The sequence below is a fragment of the Cupressus sempervirens genome, chromosome 1 (assembly GCF_028749045.1).
Source record: "Cupressus sempervirens isolate cs-2001-9-10 chromosome 1, ASM2874904v1, whole genome shotgun sequence".
Classification (NCBI taxonomy): Eukaryota; Viridiplantae; Streptophyta; class Pinopsida; order Cupressales; family Cupressaceae; genus Cupressus; species Cupressus sempervirens.
Window position 1 is genome coordinate 127,838,807 of NC_143118.1, and position 20,958 is coordinate 127,859,764.

At 36.4% G+C, this 20,958-nt stretch overlaps 1 protein-coding gene across 2 annotated transcripts; it reads right to left on the minus strand.

Annotated features, from left to right (window-relative positions):
• Positions 1-478: 478 nt before the first annotated feature.
• LOC149576493 (DNA-directed RNA polymerases II, IV and V subunit 9B) lies at positions 479-16,381 on the minus strand. 2 transcript variants are annotated; one of them, XM_089817420.1, is made up of 5 exons: positions 16,230-16,381; positions 15,960-16,035; positions 14,945-15,103; positions 1,088-1,197; positions 479-786 (listed from the first exon to the last, which is right to left on the minus strand). In XM_089817420.1, exons 1-4 carry the CDS (start codon positions 16,256-16,258, stop codon positions 1,117-1,119), a joined length of 345 nt encoding a protein of 114 aa, XP_089673546.1. In that variant the 5' UTR covers positions 16,259-16,381; the 3' UTR covers positions 479-786; positions 1,088-1,116. The 2 variants fall into 2 exon arrangements, with proteins under 2 accessions (XP_089673546.1, XP_089673540.1); XM_089817414.1 differs by having other exon boundaries at positions 1,080-1,197.
• Positions 16,382-20,958: the final 4,577 nt, after the last annotated feature.

The following is a 20,958-nucleotide window of genomic DNA, read 5'->3' on the forward strand; positions in this document are numbered from 1 at the left end:
ATAAGGTATATAGTTGTTAGATTTGGAGGTTAAGAGGAGAAAGAGCAAAACATTATAAACAGTTTCCAATAATTTATGTGCATCAAAAATAGCCTTCCAATTTTCGCCAAAAAAATCTCATAATTGCACTATAGTATTGACCCTTCTTGCATTAACGATTGAGAAGAATATAGACAAAACCATGAAAATATTTACTAAAAAACACCACCACAACCGTTAGTTCACAACAGGCATCCACATCCACAGATGTTCAATTAAATTCAAATTGTTTGTGCTGTCTACATAAACTGCATTATTCATTTTTATAGATATTGAATATTTATCAGACAATACATTAGTTTTCTATTTTTTGCTTGTCAACAGTTTTCCTTATTGCTTATGGTGGTAAATTTCTTGCATGTCCAAAAACATAAATTACCTAAAAGATATGTATTAATATCGATAACAGGGAATAGAATTTCTGATCAGAGCACCTCCATTAAAATAGACACCATATACCTATTCATTTTGATATTCAGTCAAAATTAAAAGCTTGTGTATTCTGTACAGAATGTAAAGATTACCAGTAATTTGCATTATAGCCAGTCTCTTTCAGCTATCTCTAACATGCTTAAATACATGGGAGTGCACTTTCTGAGCGCACTAACATAAAAGCCATGATAGTCAGACAGCTAACCCCTTGATATTATTGAATCTAATTTCACAAGAGTCATCCACAGAAACACAGGACACTCAAAATGTTTGCTTGGTAAACAGGTGGCAGAGTCTTTTGTTAGGAATATATATCTGGATACAAGAGCCCAACATATTATCAGCCATACAAGAAAAGAAATCAAAATACTAGTATAATTATAGCAATATGCATGGTATCACTCAAGAAATGATAAATTTATGAAATTCTTTACCACATATAAATAATTACTGTTGCCTCGAATGACTCAAGATATTATAAAAATCTCAAATTCCTTAATACATTGAAATAACTGCTGCTGCCTCCAAGTTTTGATGTACCAATGATATTAAAATATCTACTAAAAATGCAAATATACACCTTTGATGAAACAAAGAACTTAACTTACATATGGACCTGCAATTCTTGTTATCGCAAAAAAAAGCTTAATCTCTCCATCGATAACCACAGTTAGGATTGCAACAAACAAAAAAAAGAGTCATGCCTTCTTCTCCTCTAGTAGTCGCCTGCATTATGCATCATTTTGTTAGCTAAAATTTTAATGAAGTTATATATCATTTTTGTTACATGTGAATCATTACATAAGAAACTTAAGGGTTGGCTAGGCATTTGTTAACATGGAAAACTATCTGCAGCAAATATCCAGAAGATCATTCAAACTCCTGCTTGTTGGATAGAGTCTTTACTATGTGGAATGACATCTCCAGGATGACACAACATGTTTCTGGAATGCCAAGCCAGGAAGGCATTGTTGGGGAATGACACATGACGACAATATCAAGTATTCAATATATAAGTATATAAGAGGGAATAGTTTACAACTTTAGCTGTACATGAAATAAAGATTCACATTAGAAAAATTCATATAATGCATCAAATTCGAGATTTAATGATCAATGTTCATTGAATCAAGTATAGCCAGCAATTGAAAATTAATTGTTTGTGTTAGGAAAACTAAACTGTGAAAGGCCCAAAGGCTAAAAAATATCCAATAATAGCCAAAACAAATATGTGGGACATTTAGGGTGCATGTATTATTCAGGCATAAAAATTAAAAGGGAGCATATCCAATGAGAGAAAGATAGTATGCCACTTATGAGAGAAACATATAGTATCATCAAAGAGAGTAGGAATGCATGATTGTTACGAAGAAAATCTATAACATCATTGAGGAATCAGGGCATTTCACTTCAGCATGAGTAGGAATGCATAATATTATTCAGGTACATGCATTATTCAGACATGAAAATTAAAAGTGTGTATCAAATGAGAGGAGGATTGTATGCCACTTATGAGAGAGGCATATAGTATCATCTAAGGGAGTAGGAATGAATGACTGTTACTAAAAATCTGTAGTAACATTGACGCATCAGGGCATTTCACTTCAGCATATAAGGTGCTTCATAATTAATACACGGATACCTACAAAAAGATTAAAATATCTACTTGAAAAAAGGAAATACATGCATTTGATGAAGAAACACAATAGGGTCCTGCAATTCTTGTTACTGCAACTATAAGCAGCAGTTAAATTCATTGTTTGTGTCACAAATATAAAACCACTTATGAGAGAAACCTATAGAATAACCAAAGCTGTAATGGAATAAAATTTACACTCCCATGTAGAAGCCATTTGCGCACTTTACTTCCCTTTAATCCAAGACACAATGCCACCACTTTCGCCCATTTATGCCACCTGCCAAATTATCTTTTGGCTGAAATTCCATGTAAGGAAGCCCTAGAGGCCACAGACACATGTGAGCCGCAGAGCCATCCGCGTGGCGTGCTTGCATCCACAAATCTGCAGACATGCAAAGAGACGTTTGAACATTACAAACCTGCCACCCTGCGAGTTTGCAATGCTAAAATCATGGCATCCTATGTGGGATTCCATTCGGTTCATTAAAAACCCCTCTTGCATGCCATTTTACTCTCGAATCTGTGACACACAAAAATCTCTTTATCACTCATACTTTCTTTCTTGCATCAATATCTCCACTTGGTTGAAGGTTTTTCACCATTGTTGTGCACTCAAGCTCATTCACATGGCTTATTACTCACGTTGGGACTCTTGTCACACTTGGGGAGCCTTCTACTTCCCTACTCTCTTGTCTTTGAGCATACCACATATCCTTCATCTTTTCCACTTGCTACTATTATCATTGTGGTTACTTATATTTTCCAGTTATCTATCACCAAATATCATGTCTATTTACCCATCTGTGGAGGTGGAGACACCAAAGCGGGGATTTGACTGAGGCAAGCCTCTCAAACGGCCCCAACATTTTCCTCTTTTCTATGTGCAGGCTTGTGGCCTTGTGGCGATTTTCGTGGAAGTGCATTATCTGCCTTCAAATCAGGTTATCCTCTCTCTCCCTTCATTTTATTTCATCATAAATATAAAATCCATAATCTTCATTGCTTTTAAACATACTTAGCTTTATATTTTTTTTCATTCTGTCATTTACATATTCTTAGTTTATCGCATTATGATTAGACCCGTGTTTTACATCTTCCAGATTTATTTTGTCATCCTTGCACACTGTCCGTACAGGACAACAGGGCTCTGCACTAGCATCCTACAATTGCATTGTAGTCCTTTGGGCCGCATGACTGTTTGAGGTAATGAGCTTGTCAGCTTCAGGATTTTGTCCTCTCAATCTGCGTTTTTGGTTTCTGTGACTTAAGTATCACTTTATACACGCACTTAATTCACATAAAAAGAATGCATAACTTTATTTTCATATCTTTCCAACTAGTCCATTACGCACTAATTAATACACAATCACATAGTTGCCTTCTAGTTAGTCAATCTTAACCAATCTAATTGACACATTTCGGAAAACTCCTCAATCAAAAAGCAACCAACAACTTAGTATCCAATCTCCCCAGCACTCCTAGCCGGCAAATTGAGGTGGTTACAAGGGAATCCTGTATCCCTTGAGACTTCAACCGGTCTCTAGGTAGGTGCATTATTTACTCGACAAAAGTGACTATGAATACACAACTAGTACCAAAAAAATCTGTACTAACATCAATGCATCATGGCATTTCACTTCATCATACAGGTGCCTCATTATTAAGTTTAACCCACAGAAAACTCCAAAAAAAACTAAATATGTTTATAATTTAAATAAGCATAAACAGGGATCTACATTGTTCAAATTGCATTCAAACTGAATATAGCTGATGGGATTGTGAGTTTAGATGGCAGTGGATTTCAAAACTGCAGGTACTGAAATTTTTTTTTTGGTATCCTACTCTTTAACATCCTTTCTTTTTTGTTTTGACATTTTTTCCTAAATGATTTTAAAGTGTGACAGATGTGGGGCATCCAACCATTCCGGAGATGATCAAGAGAACAACACAACTCCATTCACATTTTGTCGACACCCCCATGTTTCTGAAACAGGAAGAAAAATGGGAGAGGTGTGTAATATCCTCCCCTGATTTGAACTTTGACTTGTAGAAATTTAACTTAAGGAATATTGTCAAAATGTCCTCCCCTGATTTGAACTTTGACTTGTAGAAATTTAACTTAAGGAATATTGTCAAACACTTTGTATGCAAACTCATAAAGCTGATTTCTTCAATAAATTGCTTTCCAATGAGTAGATTTACGAACAACTATGAAGTGACATTAAAATGCATAATACACATCATAACATTTTCACAAACACTTGGCACACATTCAACAGTATATGAAAAATCTGGAAACTCTTTCAATCTGCTGATAAAGGGTGATTTTTAAATGTAGATGTGCACTTACAGCTGCCTTAAAGGCTGCAACAACTATTCAGACTTGTATTCAACAATTATTATGCAAAGTATCAAAATTTGACAGAAGAAACTTGGAATTAATTGCCGTAGTATTTTGCAGATGTAGTCGGCAGCCCTCCAAACTTCTAATCAGCCGGAAAAACAAGTAAACTTGATACCAACACTATTCACGCCGTACTGTAGCAAAATACTGTTCATGCGGCACTATAGCAATAACTAACTTCAGATCTGCATTTCAAACCCTTGTAAATTTTTTTATGCGAACGCCCCAAATGAAACCCAGTGTGTTTCCTGAAGTGAAAACACCCTTGATCCTCTTGACTGTGTCTTCCAACAGAGAAGAGAATGCTAGCAAAGAGGGATTCCGTCCTCCAAACCCGATAATCAGATATCCAGCAACATAACATTAATCTTCATCCAAGCATACAAAAAAAAGCTCTTCCATTTCTTTTATAGTGTTCTCACAAGAGCTCAATCCTTCGTTTTCTCAATGTGGGATAAAACATAACTCCCTTTATGTACCTTATGTCTCCAATGTGTTATAAAAATAAAGGGAACTCTTTTAATTTAAATATTTCCCACAAACTATAGTCTATGCATTAATAAAGTTAAATATTTAAATTTAACTTTATAAAATGGCTTTATCAATGCATAACAAATCTTATCAATGATAAATAAGTTTTCCTGTCGATTTTAAACAATTACCATCGACATACCACTGTGACTGAATGTTCGGCCATGTCCAAAATGACTTACTATAAATAGTAAGTATGCCCAAAGTTGCCCCAGAACCCCTCAGAAAGACCTGCAACTGAAACTGTCTAGGCCAAATGGCCTCTAAGCCCCTTTAATGTCCTAGTTAGCCTACGGGACTGTGGGGAAATAGGCTAACGACAACATCATGCTATGAATGCTAGAAAGGGGACATTACAGTCCGCCCTTCCCAAAATTGCTTGTCCTCAAGCAATTTCAGCTCTGGATGCTGCAATATCTACTCATTTTCCCAAGTGGCATCCTCGACAGGTAGGTTCCTCCACTTCACTAGATACTCCCTGATAGTCCTCCTGCGAAGCACCCTCTCCCTGGAGTCAAGTATGGCCTCGGGAACCAAGATAAGCTTTCCCTCATCATCAAGAGGTGGCAATACTACTAAAGGCACCACATTGTGACCCAATGCCTTCTTAAGGCGTAACACATGGAACACATTATGCACTTTACTCTCTGCAGACAACTCCAACTCATAAGCTACTTCGGCCACTCTCCTGATTACTTTGAACGGTCCATAGTAGCGTGGTTTCAATTTCTATGCTCCACTCTTCTTGAGAGAGGACTATCTATACGGCTGTAACATGAGGTACACCATATCTCCCACCTCAAAAGACCTCTCAACCCTGTGCTGATCAGCATATTGCTTCTACTGATTTTGTGCTTTTTGCAAATTTTCCTTCAAGGATCGCATAATGTCCTGGCACTCCTGCAAAGTATCCTTGGCCTTAGGCACCCTGCTGTCCCCAAATAACAAATCCAAAAAATTAGGAGCATCATACCCATACAGTGCCATAAAAGGGGACATTTGAATAGACATATGGAAAGAGGTATTATAGCAGTACTGCCCTAGATGTAGCCACTTCACCCAAGCCTTCTGCTCTCCTGCAATGTAGTTTCGAAGGTACCCCTCAACCCATTTGTTCACTATCTCTATCTGCCCATCAGTTTGGGGGTGGTAGCTGGTACTCGGAGTGAGCTCTGTTCCACATAACCTGAACAACTCCTGCCAAAAGTGGCTCATAAATCTGCTGTCTCTGTCACTGACTATGCTCTGTGGTATCCCATGTAGTCTGAATACCTCTCGAAAAAATAGTTCTGCTGTTTGTGCTGCTGAATATGTAGACGAAATTGCAAAGAAATGTGCAAATTTCGTCAATCTGTCTACCACAACAAAGATACAATCCCGACCCTGTGCCTTGGGGAGGCCTGTGATAAAATCCATGGAAATGCTATCCCACTTCTTCTCTGGTATGGGTAGGGGCTGTAGTAAACCACCCGAAAAAAAACGTTCCTGTTTGTTCTGCTGACACACAGGGCATTCCCTCACAAACTGAAGCACCTCTGATTTGAGTCCTTTCCAAGTGAAGCGCTCTCTCACCTGCCGATATGTCTTAAAGAATCCGGGATGTCCTGCCATTGGTGAATCATGAAATGCCCTCAAAATCTTCTGCTTCATAGCAGACCTAGGTACTAAATAAATCCTTTCCTTGTAGATGATCAAATCATTTACGACAGTGTATCGACTATCTTGAATAGCTCCCTCAATAATGCTAGATGCCCAACTATCCTTAGCATATTCTGCCAAGATCATCTCTCTCCAATCATCCATGACTATCCCAACAGCAAGCAAATGAGGCCTTCTAGATAAAACATCTGCAACAATATTTTTCTTCCCTTTGACATAGGCTATGTCGAAATCATAGGCCTGTAATTTACTCACCCATTTCTGTTGCCTGTCATTAAGGTCCTTCTGTCCAAGGAAATGTTTCAAGCTATTATGATCTGTTTTTACTGTGAACCGGCTTCCCACTAAGTACTGCCTGAACTTAGCTAGCGCGTGCATGATTGCTAGCATCTCTTTGTCGTAGATGCTATAGGTTCTCTCCACACCTCGTAATTTTCTACTCTCATATGCGATGGGATGTTTGTCTTGCATGAGAACAGCTCCTATGCCCTCTCCCGAGGCATCACACTGCAGCTCAAAGGGCCTGGTGAAATCTGGAATGGCTAAAACAGGACATGTACTCATCAGCTCCTTAAACCTGTCAAAACAATCCTGAGCCCTCTCTGACCACTTGAAACTATCTTTCCGTGTCAAATCTGTAAGTGGTGCTGCTATCTGTGAAAATCCCTTCACAAATCTGCGGTAGAACCCACAAAGCCCGAGAAATCCCTTGAGTTGTGAAGTGTTCCTCGGTGGTGGCCAATCCAGAATGGCCTTGATCTTGTCTGGGTCAACCTGAACACTTCCTGCACTAATAATATGCCCTAGATAGAGCAACTCTGTCATCCCAAACTCACATTTACTCATCTTGGCATATAATGACTCCCTCTCTAGAATACTGAGCACTGTATCAATATGCTTCAAATGTTCCTCCCAAGTACGGCTGTATATCAGTATATCATCAAAAAATATCAACACAAACTTCCTCAACTGATCTCTGAACACTCTATTCATACAGGACTGGAAAGTGGCAGGGGCATTTGTTAACCCAAAGGGCATGACTAAGAACTCAAAATGTCCATAGTGGCATCTAAAAGCTGTCTTCTCCACATCCACCTCTCTAACTCGTATCTGATGGTAGCCGGATCTCAAATCAGTCTTAGAGAAGTAGCATGCACCATGCAATTGATCAATAAGCTCATCGATGCGTGGGATAGGGTATCGGTTCTTGATTGTCTTCTTGTTTAGCTCCCTATAATCAATGCACATCCTCATTGTACCATCCTTCTTCTTCACCAATACTACTGAAGAAGCGAAAGGACTTTTGCTTGGCCGTATGTGCCCCATGTCAATCAACTCCTTAATTGCCTTTTCTATTTCATCCTTACTCCTTAATTGCCTTTTCTATTTCATCCTTACATCTCTTCGGATGGCGGTAAGGTGTGATGATAACTAGATTAGCCCCTTCCTCTAATTCAATAACATGCTCGATTCCCCTATCCGGGGGTCTCCCTGGAGGTATCTCACCAAACACCTTAGTATGTTTGGTTATTATTTTTTGTACATCAGGTGGATACTCTTGTTTATGCTGCTCTGTCATCTCAAGCATTACTCTAAACTCTGCTGCCCACTGCACCTGATCATGTCTAAAGAAACTCTGCATCCGCTTGAGTGACACCACTCGAAGTCTCCCATCTGACAAACCTCTGAGCACTATCTTCTTACCATTTGCCTCAAACCTCATTTCCATTTTCGCAAGGTTAAATGTAAACTCTACCAGAGACTTCATCCAGTTCATCCCAAGCACCATATCTTGATCACCAATGTTGACCACAAAGAAATCTCCTGTCATGTCATAATCTCCCAAACGAAGCTGCAAGTTGGAGATTTTCTTGGTACATTCAATTTTGAAGCCATCGGCAACCATCACCTTAAATCCCCTATGCTCCTCTGTATGTAGCCCTCTGCGTGTCACAAACTTCTCATCAATGAAGTTATGTGTCGCCCCTGTATCAATGAGTGCCACAACTCTCTGTCCATCCAAGGTTCCCCTAACTCTGAAAGTGACGGCCTCCTGTATACTTGACAACTGAGCTATCGTGCTATCACCGCGTGCTTCCTCCTGTGAAGAACTATCATCATCTCCATCTGATTCGGATGACTGCTCTGAATCTCCATCTACTGACTCTTCGGCTGAAAAGTACTCCATCTGCTTAGCTTTTGCTTTCAATGGACACTTATGTGACAAATCCCAAGGCTCCCTGCAGTGAAAACAAAGCTTCTTCTTCTTGAGATCATTAAGTGTCTCATTGTCCAACCTCTTACTTTCCTCCTTAGCTGGCTGAACCTCTTTATGAAAAGGTTTCCTGTCCTTATCTTTCCTTGAAGGGAAACTCTTTGCCTGGAATTTATTTTTTGAAGATGAAGAGGAATCCATGTCACGAGCTTTCTTAATGGCTTCCTGCAAAGTGGGAGGGTTGAGAGCTTTAATCCACCCTCTCAACGGATCAGCTAACCCATCCATAAATAGAACTAGTATCCTCCGTTCAGATACATCTGTTACTAACACTGCAAGTTTCTGAAACTCTGAAATGTATGTTTCCAATGATCCCCACTGTTTAAGCTGAGCTAACTCCTTGAAATGGAGTTCTGGATCCTTCCTATCAAAACGTTCAATCAGCCTCTCTGTAAACTCCACATATGAGGTAATGTGTGCATGTCCCATAGTGACCATACCATGATGCCACCACTCGTGTGCTAACCCGTCCAGATGAATTGTTGCGTACTTAATAGCTTCTTCCTCGGGCATAGGGTTCAATTGAAAGTATGTGTCAAGCTTTTGAACCCAAGCTCTTGCTGTAGACTTTCCTGAGCCATCATAATATGGTAACTCAAGTCTCCCTACTTTCTTCCGTAGCTCATAGCTCTGGTTCCTGTCATGTCCACGTGGCACATGTTTCATCCGCACATCCATATACTCCCTAAAGGTAATTGCTGCAGTAAAATCTGGTCCTCCGGCTTCCCAATCTCTCCTCAACTAGTCTTGTATATCAGTAATCTGGGGCTCTGGTACGAGCTGCTCTGGAGCTCTAGGAGGAAATGTAGGAATCATGGGCCTTGAACTCACTGTCCTAGCTCGCTGGGGTGCATGACCGAAATTGTTCCCAACTTGTTCATCTCCATTATGTGTCCCATCCTGATCATTTCCATTCTGATTGTTACCATTCTGATTATTTCCTCCACCCATGTTAGCATTCAACCCCATTTGACGAGCCATCATCTGCATCATAAGCTCCAATCTCTGATTCTGTTCCTGTGCCCTTTGTTCTGCTACTCGCTGACCCTGTACCAAGGTCTCTAATAACTACAAGAATCTTTCCTCTCCAGGCTCTGGACCGACATTCCCGCCTCCACCTAATCTTGTATTCCTGTCATCTCGGTCATCCATATTGCTGTCTTGATCAAAGAATACCTTCGCTGTGTCTGTATGACTGGATTCTATACCCCCCTGTACGGATGAACTAGACTGTTTGCTTTGCAGGTCTGAACTCCTACTTTGTCTTGCTCTGATATTGCGGAAATTATAAGGCCCCTGTCGCATGCTCAAACATAAATGCTCTGATTTTAGTGTTTTGACATTTCATCAAACACTTTCCCCTCTATCCGCCAGTTCCAAATTTCCTATAAGACCTCCACAGGATGGCAGGACTTATAGCTTTGATACCACTGTAATATCCTCCCCTGATTTGAACTTTGACTTGTAGAAATTTAACTTAAGGAATATTGTCAAACACTTTGTATGCAAACTCATAAAGCTGATTTCCTCAATAAATTGCTTTCCAATGAGTAGATTTACGAACAACTATGAAGTGACATTAAAATGCATAATACACATCATAACATTTTCACAAACACTTGGCACACATTCAACAGTATATGAAAAATCTGGAAACTCTTTTAATCTGCTGATAAAGGGTGATTTTTAAATGTAGATGTGCACTTACAGCTGCCTTAAAGGCTGCAACAACTATTCTGACTTGTATTCAACAATTATTATGCAAAGTATCAAAATTTGATAGAAGAAACTTGGAATTAATTGCCGTAGTATTTTGCAGATGTAGTCGGCAGCCCTCCAAACTTCTAATCAGCCGGAAAAACAAGTAAACTTGATACCAACACTGTTCACACCATACTGTAGCAAAATATTGTTCATGCAGCACTATAGCAATAACTAACTTCAGATCTGCATTTCAAACCCTTGTAAATTTCTTTATGCGAACGCCCCAAATGAAACTCAGTATGTTTCCTGAAGTGAAAACACCCTTGATCCTCCTGACTGTGTCTTCCAACAGCGAAGAGAATGCTAGCAAAGAGGGATTCCGTCCTCCAAGCCCGATAATCAGATATCTAGCAACATAACATTAATCTTCATCCAAGCATACAAAAAAAAGCTCTTCCATTTCTTTTATAGTGTTCTCACAAGAGCTCAATCCTTCGTTTTCTCAATGTGGGATAAAACATAACTCCCTTTATGTACCTTATGTCTCCAATGTGTTATAAAAATAAAGGGAACTCTTTTAATTTAAATATTTCCCACAAACTATAGTCTATGCATTAATAAAGTTAAATATTTAAATTTAACTTTATAAAATGGCTTTATCAATGCATAACAAATCTTATCAATGATAAATAAGTTTTCCTGTCGATTTTAAACAATTACCATCGACATACCACTGTGACTGAATGTCCGGCCATGTCCAAAATGACTTACTATAAATAGTAAGTATGCCCAAAGTTGCCCCAGAACCTCTCAGAAAGACCTGCAACTGAAACTGTCTAGGCCAAATGGCCTCTAAGCCCCTTTAATGTCCTAGTTAGCCTACGGGACTGTGGGGAAATAGGCTAACGACAACATCATGCTATGAATGCTAGAAAGGGGACATTACAAGGTGGGATAGAGCACAATAATCTGGACGTGTCCCCATGTAATCACAGTCTTATATGGATTGAGAGGGATGGTTTCCCACCTTCCACAGGATATGTTAGCAATTGAGATTAGGAATAATTTGCATACAATTTTAAAATCTTCTTTCATCACAGCTTTCAAGTTTCAAATACTTGAAATACAGATCCAGTACACAGGCTGGAAATGTTGGGCACAAATTCTTTTACCTAGTTGAATTCAGAAGAATTCAAGATTCCTTACAAAAGCAAACAGACTAACATTCCATGAATAAAAATGAATTGTTTACTATCTTCTTCGTCTATAATTGAATATGGAAAAAGTACTCAAATTGTTTTGCCTAAACTTCAAGTTGATTTGGTATGGACTACATATTAAAACACTTTTTACCTAAATTTGTTGATATTTGTGTTTTTCTTAAAGGGCTCATTTATTTCACTAAATTCAAGTGAAAAACAGTGTAGAAAATCTTGGTCTTATAACTAATTCGGTTTACTTGAAAATATGATCTCCAACTTTGATGACAAGCTTGTTCAAGAAATGATCACCAAGTCATATATAATTTTAACATGATAGAAATCAAGTGATTGAGCTATTTTGCTATCATCACATTGAGGCTCTCTAATGACAGACTTACAATGTTTTCAAACTTTAAACCATAGAAAGCACTCTAGTACTGCTAATTAGATTCGCAAAAGTCAAAAGGATATGAGTTCAGTCTTCAAATTTCCAAGGCAATATGCCAAGAGATCATCCCCACAAAACAATTAAGGGTACAGTGGTACCCAAAATCCTATTATCCATCTATCACTTGTTCATAATATTCTATTATAATAAGTTATAACTATAAGCCTTCTTCTTTACTATCAATTCATTCTACAGTCTTGCCCATTATATAACATGATGATGGTCTGTTTGGTTTACCTTCAGTGAACTACTGCAATAATACAATGCTTGCTAGATTCTACAGTACCATCAATAAACACAACCCACATGTCAACAAAATGATTGTTAATCTCAGTAAGTGCCACTTGGGTTTGTCCCCAGTGCTAATGTACAATTCCCAACTTGAGACAACGGCAATTATAGCTGTTAAGAAAATTTGACTGCACAGTATTAATGTCATATCAGCAGCCATTATCAATAGTTTTGTCTATGCAAATTTACTATTTTTTCTAGTGGGAGGGTTTCTTGCATAAGCATATCTAGATCTAGCTTCCATATAAGCTTCAACGTAAGTTATTTGGATATATTTTAACTGCAGTAGAAGCTTACTCTCCATGGCTAAAGCCAAACTACTGCAACATAGATTTAAAAACCATAAGTTCTGATCTCAAAAGCTTCAGAGTATTTGTATCTTTCTTGAGATTGTATATGATAGATAATGTGAATGGATGCACAAGTAAACCCAACATATTCTCCCATAAAGGTGACCAATTCAACATTTGTCATACAGATAAAAGATACATGTCCAGTTACTCCAATTCAGCACATCATTGCTTCTTTATAAAATTCAATGCTCTGAGATCTCTTGTTTTCATGCAAAGCCAGTGCAGCTTAAATGTGTAATTAAGAGTTCTACAGATTTCATATTGCAGACTCTCCTTGGACCTCAATGTCTAAATAAAAATTAAGATCAGAAAATAATTTCAAAAAATAAACACAGTTAATATTATCAAATATATTGCTCACAATTGGGAGCAAGCAAGCACTGAGGCATTTATCAGATTTAGAAATACTTTTTGATTGAGTAAGCAATAGCATTCATTAAATTTGAAATCAACCAAAGTAAAGAGCTTCCTATTTACTCCTTCACACAGATCAGTTCACATTATAGCCAGAAGTAGAACCACTGATGAAATGTCAATCATTTTCCTAATTGACAATTTCCCAGGAATCTTTGCCGGGCCATAAGGCACTCGGCTGATGCCAATATGGCAGGTGGTGTGTGGATGCAGAGGGCTCCTACTACTCTTAAGGGGCTGGGGTCAATGGAGCAGGGAATTCCAACTGAAGTTGTTGCTAAATCGGAGATGGGATGGTTAGGGAAGGAGAAAGCCGCATATCTGGACGGAACTATAGATGCATACTATAGCTGCAGTAGAAGTATACAAGGGCCCCTTGATTTAGGAAATACTTTTGGGAGCAGCATCCAAGGGGGTTGAACCGCTGCAACTGAAAACATTGATAGGGATAGAATTCATTGCATAATTCTCAGACTGAGGGCATGAGCCGGAAAAAGGAGGAACCCAAGTAGCTGTGCTCAGGCTACACACGCTCATGAGAACTCACACCCCTAGCCCTATAGACTTTCTAAATGTGATGGCTTAATTGAATCGAGAGAAAAGAAGGGCCTCAGAAAAAACCTGCTTATTATTAAAAATCAATTCCGTAATACTTACATATTTTCTAGCAAGTACAGCTTCTCAATATATAGCTAAAACTAAAGCATCTTTAAAAAAACAATATGAAACTCATACACATTGGATGCCTGAAAGCACTTCACACTAATTAATAATCCAATACTTAATACTCAAAGTAAATTTTCAGGAAATATTTTAGTCCCTCACGTGCATGGATAAACCATAGTCAGCAGAAAACTACATTGTAGGGATGAGGAAGAATCTCCCATTGCTTAACCTACATCTTCTGATAACTGCCTCTAGATAATATAGCACTGCCTTTATTTATTTACTCCCATTCCCTAATTTAAAAATAGTGTCTCCATAACTGTAACCATACCCCCATCGCCATACCCCCATAGCCCCACCCAGATGACTATGGATAATACCAAAATGACCCTCCCAACATAATCCTCCAGTTCGAACATTACTTTACTAATCAAAATGTTCTGTATGTTTCAGAAACTGGAATGCTGATGCAAATCAGAAGATGTTTTTTTCACTCCATTTCAGTCAGTTGGAATATAACCATATGTACCAATTGTGTATGAAAAATTATCAAACAATTACAATGCTAGATATCATGCATATGTCAACTTCAAAAAATCCATTACACGGCAAAAACAACTAAAAGGCATATTTCTCAAGAAATGCTGAGCTAAACATATATAAAAAATAAAGGACATATTTTCCCTAAAACAGCAAATATAAAAACTTGATCTGTACTGAACGCATCAGCCAAGCCTGACATAGAAGGCTCATAACCTTGACAAATACGAGGATTTAATCACTACCAAGTGTCCATGTTAGTCTGTAATAGAACCACTTACAACAACCAGTTCAGCGTTCCCTAAATAGAAGGGAATGTAAAATGAAAATGCTATAAGAAAGCTTACCTGGAAAAATACAGCCTCCCCATGATTGCATGCAGCACACCGAACACTTTTAGTGCGAGGAAGTGTGGGATCACTAGCCACATCCTGCAAAACTTGTGTGCGCTCACCTGCTGCATGATGTATCTCATTTCGGTAAACACAATTGTTTTCTGCGGGTTCCTGCACAGAATTTGAGTTGAGGTGCAAAAAAAAAAGTTGGAAATCAATTCATCATTTATAACAGAATCCCCACTTAACAAATATATCCAAGGGTTGTGGTGTAACGATAACAGAAAACACTCATATGAACATTACCCAGGTTGAAATTCGTTCAACTTTAATTAGCCATCTCATGGGATACTTCAATCCACGATACAAATATCTATAAAGAAATTTAAGAGAAAGTTGTAGAAGCTTAACAAAAAAATAAACCAGGCTGAAAAAATAGGAAAAGCAAGCATCGTGGAGGAGAGCACAAATCGCCAAAATTTCCAGACTGCGATCTAAAACACTTCTCATGATATAAACCTAGCCAAAGAGAAAAATTAAAAACAACAGGACGCCACCAATCATCAGTACTCGCCCAATATAAACCAACTGCAAAAGAAAATTCACTAAAAAAAACACATGATTGGTTGCATATCTTTTAGGTTACTTCAGTGCGTAAGAATTTCATTGTATAGCGATGCTATAATTAGTCATCGGTAGCTCACGATTCTGTAAATTTTGTTTTTCCATTTGCAATTAAACCCTAATTTTTGTAATTTGACTGGCACCAAAAAGTCGTTCGGACCACAAGGCAGTCACCATGTGTGAAGAATCCATGAAAGCCAAATCTGACACAATGGGATTAAACACATCTCGTGTGTTCAAGTCCTATGTTTGTATGTTTGTTTTTGGTAAAATGTAGGCCGAGAGTTCAACCCTTACAAACCAAACCACTTTCCTGAGAGGAATGAAAACAAAGAAAACAAATTCTATGTTGATTGTCTGCACCAAAAGGCTGAGCTGAAATTACTGCTTGTAAATTACTGACCTGGTGATCACAGTTTCTACAAGCATAGAGCAAGATCTTCTGTTCCTTGTCATCCTTTGGGTACAGTATATTGTTACTGCAAACAGCTAAAAGTCGATAAGAATTGTAAACCCCATTACATAAAACTAAAGCAACGCTCCAGAGATGTGCAAGCAGAAACATAAACAAATTAAAATGAGTTGAAAGGAGGAGGAAAAAAAACTTATCAAAGCGGAAACCTTAGGACAATAAGATTGGTTGTTTAAGAAAGTAGTAAAGCTGTTACCATACCATTCTCTGCAAAATTTCATGGTACTCATGGTTGCAGCTTCTTGGTATTAACACTTGGGCGCAATTTAACAAATGGGTACGAACGTCAATTGAGTTAAATGGAATGGTGTATCGTATATATATTGATTTTAAGAGAAGACACGATCAAGTTCACCAATGGGTTCTAGTGGGTGCTAGTAGATTACAGGGACCCAAAAATGGGACATGGTGGAGGGCCACTATAGTAGAAGTCCGAACTTTTTTGGCAAGGAGAATACAAACAGAATAGGCATATGTAAATTCTTAAAATTTTGATTTTTTTGTTTGGGTGCATCAAATCGGAATTGGAATACAAAATAAAATAGGAATATGTATTCCAATTTTGACCTAAAAATGAGGTTTTATAATTCCACTTAAATAAGTGGAATTGGAATATGTATTCCTATTTCAGTTTTATTTATTTTAGAAAATATAAATTTTTGGGTCTATGAATTCTCCATCAAATTTTCGCTGAACCAAACAAAGGATAGGAATATGTACTCCCATTTTCTATTCCAGAATAGCTATTCCTATTCTCGTAGCCAAACGGGCTCTTATCAAGGTCTGTTTGTTTGTCGGCATAGGAATAGAAAATTAGAATAGGAATGGAAATGTGGAATGGGAATGGAAAAGAACAATCCCATTCTTGTTTGGTTACTCTGGTATTTGATTGGAAATATGTTACTCCCTTATTTGGTTGTACAAAAATGGAATAAGAATAAGGTGAAGTTTTGTATTTTTTAAAATAGATATAATTAAAAAAAAAAAAAAATTATTTAAAATTATTTTTAAATTATTTTTTAAAAATTAAAATTAAAAATTAAAAATTAAAAAAATTATGAAAACTAAAATTTTAAATTAAATAAAATTTTTAAAAAATCAAATTGGGAATAGGAATGGTCCATTCCAATAACAACTATTTTTTTGGAATGGACATATGCTCATTTTAAGGGTAAAATTGGAATATGTTTGCCTATTCCCTATTCCTATTTGGGGTACCAAATAGAGAATACATTTCCTATTCCTATTCCAAGAAACAAATGGGATGCTAAATATTAATAGAGCATTTGCAAACATTGGAATATCTCCAAATTTTTAAAATTTATGTGCTCCCTCAAAATAATATAGAATCTAATGATGACATGGCAAAGGTAGGAACTTAATAAAGTATCTAAAGGTCAAGAGACGTTGAGATATCAATGAACTAAATTATATTGATTTAAGATATTTTTAATAATTTAATTAAATTTATAATATTTCATAGATTATATAAAAATAATTTCAACATTAGAAATTATTTTTATATAATATATTAAATAGTAGTTAGACTTTTTTGTGATTGTAACATGGGTCATGGGTGTTTAGTAATAAAATTATTTTATTTAATGTAAATAAATTAAATTAGTTCAAGTGAAAAAATATTTTTTTATCAATAAAAGGTTGAAGCCTAAAGTTTATTAATAAATAATATTCAGTTACAATTACAACCTAGTTGATAAAGAAAACATTTGGCCTTACCTTGGACTTCTTTAGTCTGGAAAGCAAATTACATGAAAAAAATTATGTTGGACACACTATCAAAAAATAATAATAATTTGTTATAATACATGTCCACATAAGATAATTATAAGAAAATACATAGCATATATAATATTTTGAGCCTTTGAGGGCCCTTAATGAAGTAACCTAAGGGAGTAAGCATCATCTTTCATCTTTCATATGCACAGGAAATGCTAAACTTCCAAAACATTGGTTAGTGATGGACAAAAATAATTATTTGAAAGGAATATAGCAAAAGAAGAGGAAATTGCCCAAAGTACAAAGGAATATAAATTACTACACCATCACCATCAGAAACTCTGAAAGGACTCTCCTTGAGAAAAGAGCCACAAATCACTATGAAGCTTCCAATAGAGCATAGATATTCACATTATCATAGAGGGACAAAATCCCTTGTAAAAAAATTGTTGATGTTGTAAATTTCTTTAAAAAAATAGGATTCTATAAGAGGAAGTAAGAAAGAATTTACCCATCTTGAGAGTCAACTTAGCTAGAAGCATTAATAATTAAATAATAACTTAGATTCAAAGAGAAAATAAACAGTAAGTTGAGAGTATTGAAAGGACCAGAGATACTCTCTAGGTCTGCCATAGGATTCCATCAAATAGGGCAAAACTTGGGAGAGAGACATTGCTCGGACCAATGACTCTCCCCTTAGATTGAAACTACTATTCATGCAAGGGGACAAGTCATTACAAGCTAAAAAGTTTAAACTAAATGAAGGACTTAAAATTTGTTAATTTGTTGCTTGAAGCCCTATAGATGCAAGATGGCTTGTAAAAAATTGATAATAAGTTAGTCATAAGAGAGCTAACAATTTTAATTGGTCATTATTATGGCTTCTATTTTCGTAGCTTGATATAAGAAACAAATGGATAATAGACTTGAATGGCAGTTACATGAAACATAAATTTCATGTCATTTAAAAGAGAATTTAACAATCCTAAGTGTTAATATTATATCATAATCTCTTAATAAAATATCCCAATGCAAAATCACACTTGGGTCAAGAGCAGTAATTAGTAAAGGTTTGTATAGCAAAAAATAATTGTCTGAGTTGAAGGTGCTTGAAAGAAAAACCAAGTGAAAAATATGAAAAACAAAAACTGATAAAGCATATTGCTTATAGCCTCTCTGAGGTCTATTATGGTAGACGGTGTAATTTCTTCATATATCGCTTTTGCATGCACTATTCAATCAAACAATCCTCTATGCATCGTTCATGCACTACTTTCACTATCAGTTCTCCATCCACCATCATCACATGTTTGGACATGTTTTAGTTAGAAATTAGGAAATTTAATAATGCATTTACCTTTGCATGTAATGAGGAGATCTAAATTTATGAACTCTAATTTTAATGATAGTTATAATAAAGCAGAGACTTCCACCGCTATTTTTAGTCAATCTTGGATTAGTTAGGATACCATGCATTTATGAAAAGACCGAGGGTTAGTGGTTCAAGAGATTCTTTAAAAGGAGACAATGTAATTCTTTTAGTGGAAGAAGAATGAATAAAATTATAAGTCTTTTATTTTTCATTCTGTTGCAGTAGCGTTCAAGAGTTTAAGTGTTTCGTATAGCAATTGTGTTATTGATATTTATGAATTGGTTAGTGTTGTAGCATGTTTACTTGGTGATTTTCTTTGTTCAGTTTGTGTTGATTTCTAACAAATTGGTATCAAATCCAACATTTATTATGGAGTTGAATCAGGTAATTTCAAGGAGGAAGTTGAAGCTGAAATTGGAGAATTAAGTCTGAAAACATGGCAATGATGAACAATACATCACAGCCTCAAATTTCAATATTTAATGGTAAGAATTATGATTTTTGGTCTGTAAAGATGGGAACTTTATTTTTTTCTCAAGATCTATAGGATTTAGTTGAGAAGGGTTGCATAGAATCAAAGGATCATGTAGCATACAAGGCATTGTCACAATAAGGAAAAAGATTCGTTGAATGATAAGGAGAAGAAGGATTCAAAGACATTATTTTTCATTCAACAATCAATGGATGATTCATTATTTTCAAGAGTTTCTCGAGCAACCAAAGAAAAACAAGCATGGGGTGCCTTAAAAATTGCTTATCAAGGTAAAGCAAAGGTGAAGGTAGCAAGATTACAAATATTAAGGATAAAGTTTGAAAATCTTAATATGAATGTATCATACAATGTAGATAATTTCTTTAGTGAAGTAATGAATATAGTTAACTAGTTGAGAACCCAAGGGGAATATATTACCTATCAAAAGGTGGTTGAAAAGGTGCTTATAAGTTTACCTAGTAAGTTTGATTCAATTATAGCTACTATTGAAGAATCAAAAGATCTATTGCAATTATTTGTGGATGAACTAATGGGTTCCTTGTTATCTCATGAGTCTGGAGCTAATAGAAATAACAATTCATCTTCTAAGAATGCTTTCAGAGCTCATACTTCATCAAGAGGAAGAGGAAGAGGAAGAGGCAGAGTTGGACAAGTGAATACAGATCAAGGAGGAAGGACAAATCAACCTAATCAAAGTTTCAATAATAGAGGACGTGGTAGAAACCAATAGCATCAAGGTTTGATAAATCTAATATCTAGTATTATTATTGTAAGAGGTGTGGTCATTTGGCTAATGAATGCAGGAAGAAACAAGTAGATATAGATAGTCATGGTGCAAATTATTCAGATGTAACTGAGAGTAATTTAGGCAGTTTTTTTATAACATGCAATGTGGCACAAGAAATTTCTAAGGATGTATGGTTTTTAGATAGTGGTTGTAGTAACCACATGACAAGAAATATAGAATTATTTTCTAATTTGGACAATTGTGTCAAATCTAAAATAAAATTGGGTAATGATAGCATAGTGGCTATAATGGGAAAAGGTATTATTAATGTATTGTCTAAAAATTGAGAAAAGATGTTTATTTTAGATTTTTACTATGTACCTACACTAACGCATAATCTTATGAGTATTGGTCAATTAGTTGAAAAGGGGTATAAAGTTATTTTTAATGATAATACATGCACAATCTTGGATGGAAATTCTAGAGACAAATTGATTGCTAAATTTGAGATGAGCAAGAAGATGATGTATCCTCTTCAAATCCATTGTATTCAAGGAATGACAGAAGCCCTAGATCAAACATGGTTGTGGTATTTGAGGTA

Bases quoted from the DNA above. Each gene is read 5' to 3' on its own strand.
- LOC149576493 (XM_089817420.1), bottom strand. From the start codon at position 16,258: ATGAGTACCATGAAATTTTGCAGAGAATG. The intron at 16,036-16,229 runs GTATGGTAACAG...AGCTGTTTGCAG, and splicing joins ATGAAATTTTGCAGAGAATG to TAACAATATACTGTACCCAA. The intron at 1,198-14,944 runs GTAAGCTTTCTT...TGCATAATGCAG, and splicing joins GGGAGGCTGTATTTTTCCAG to GCGACTACTAGAGGAGAAGA.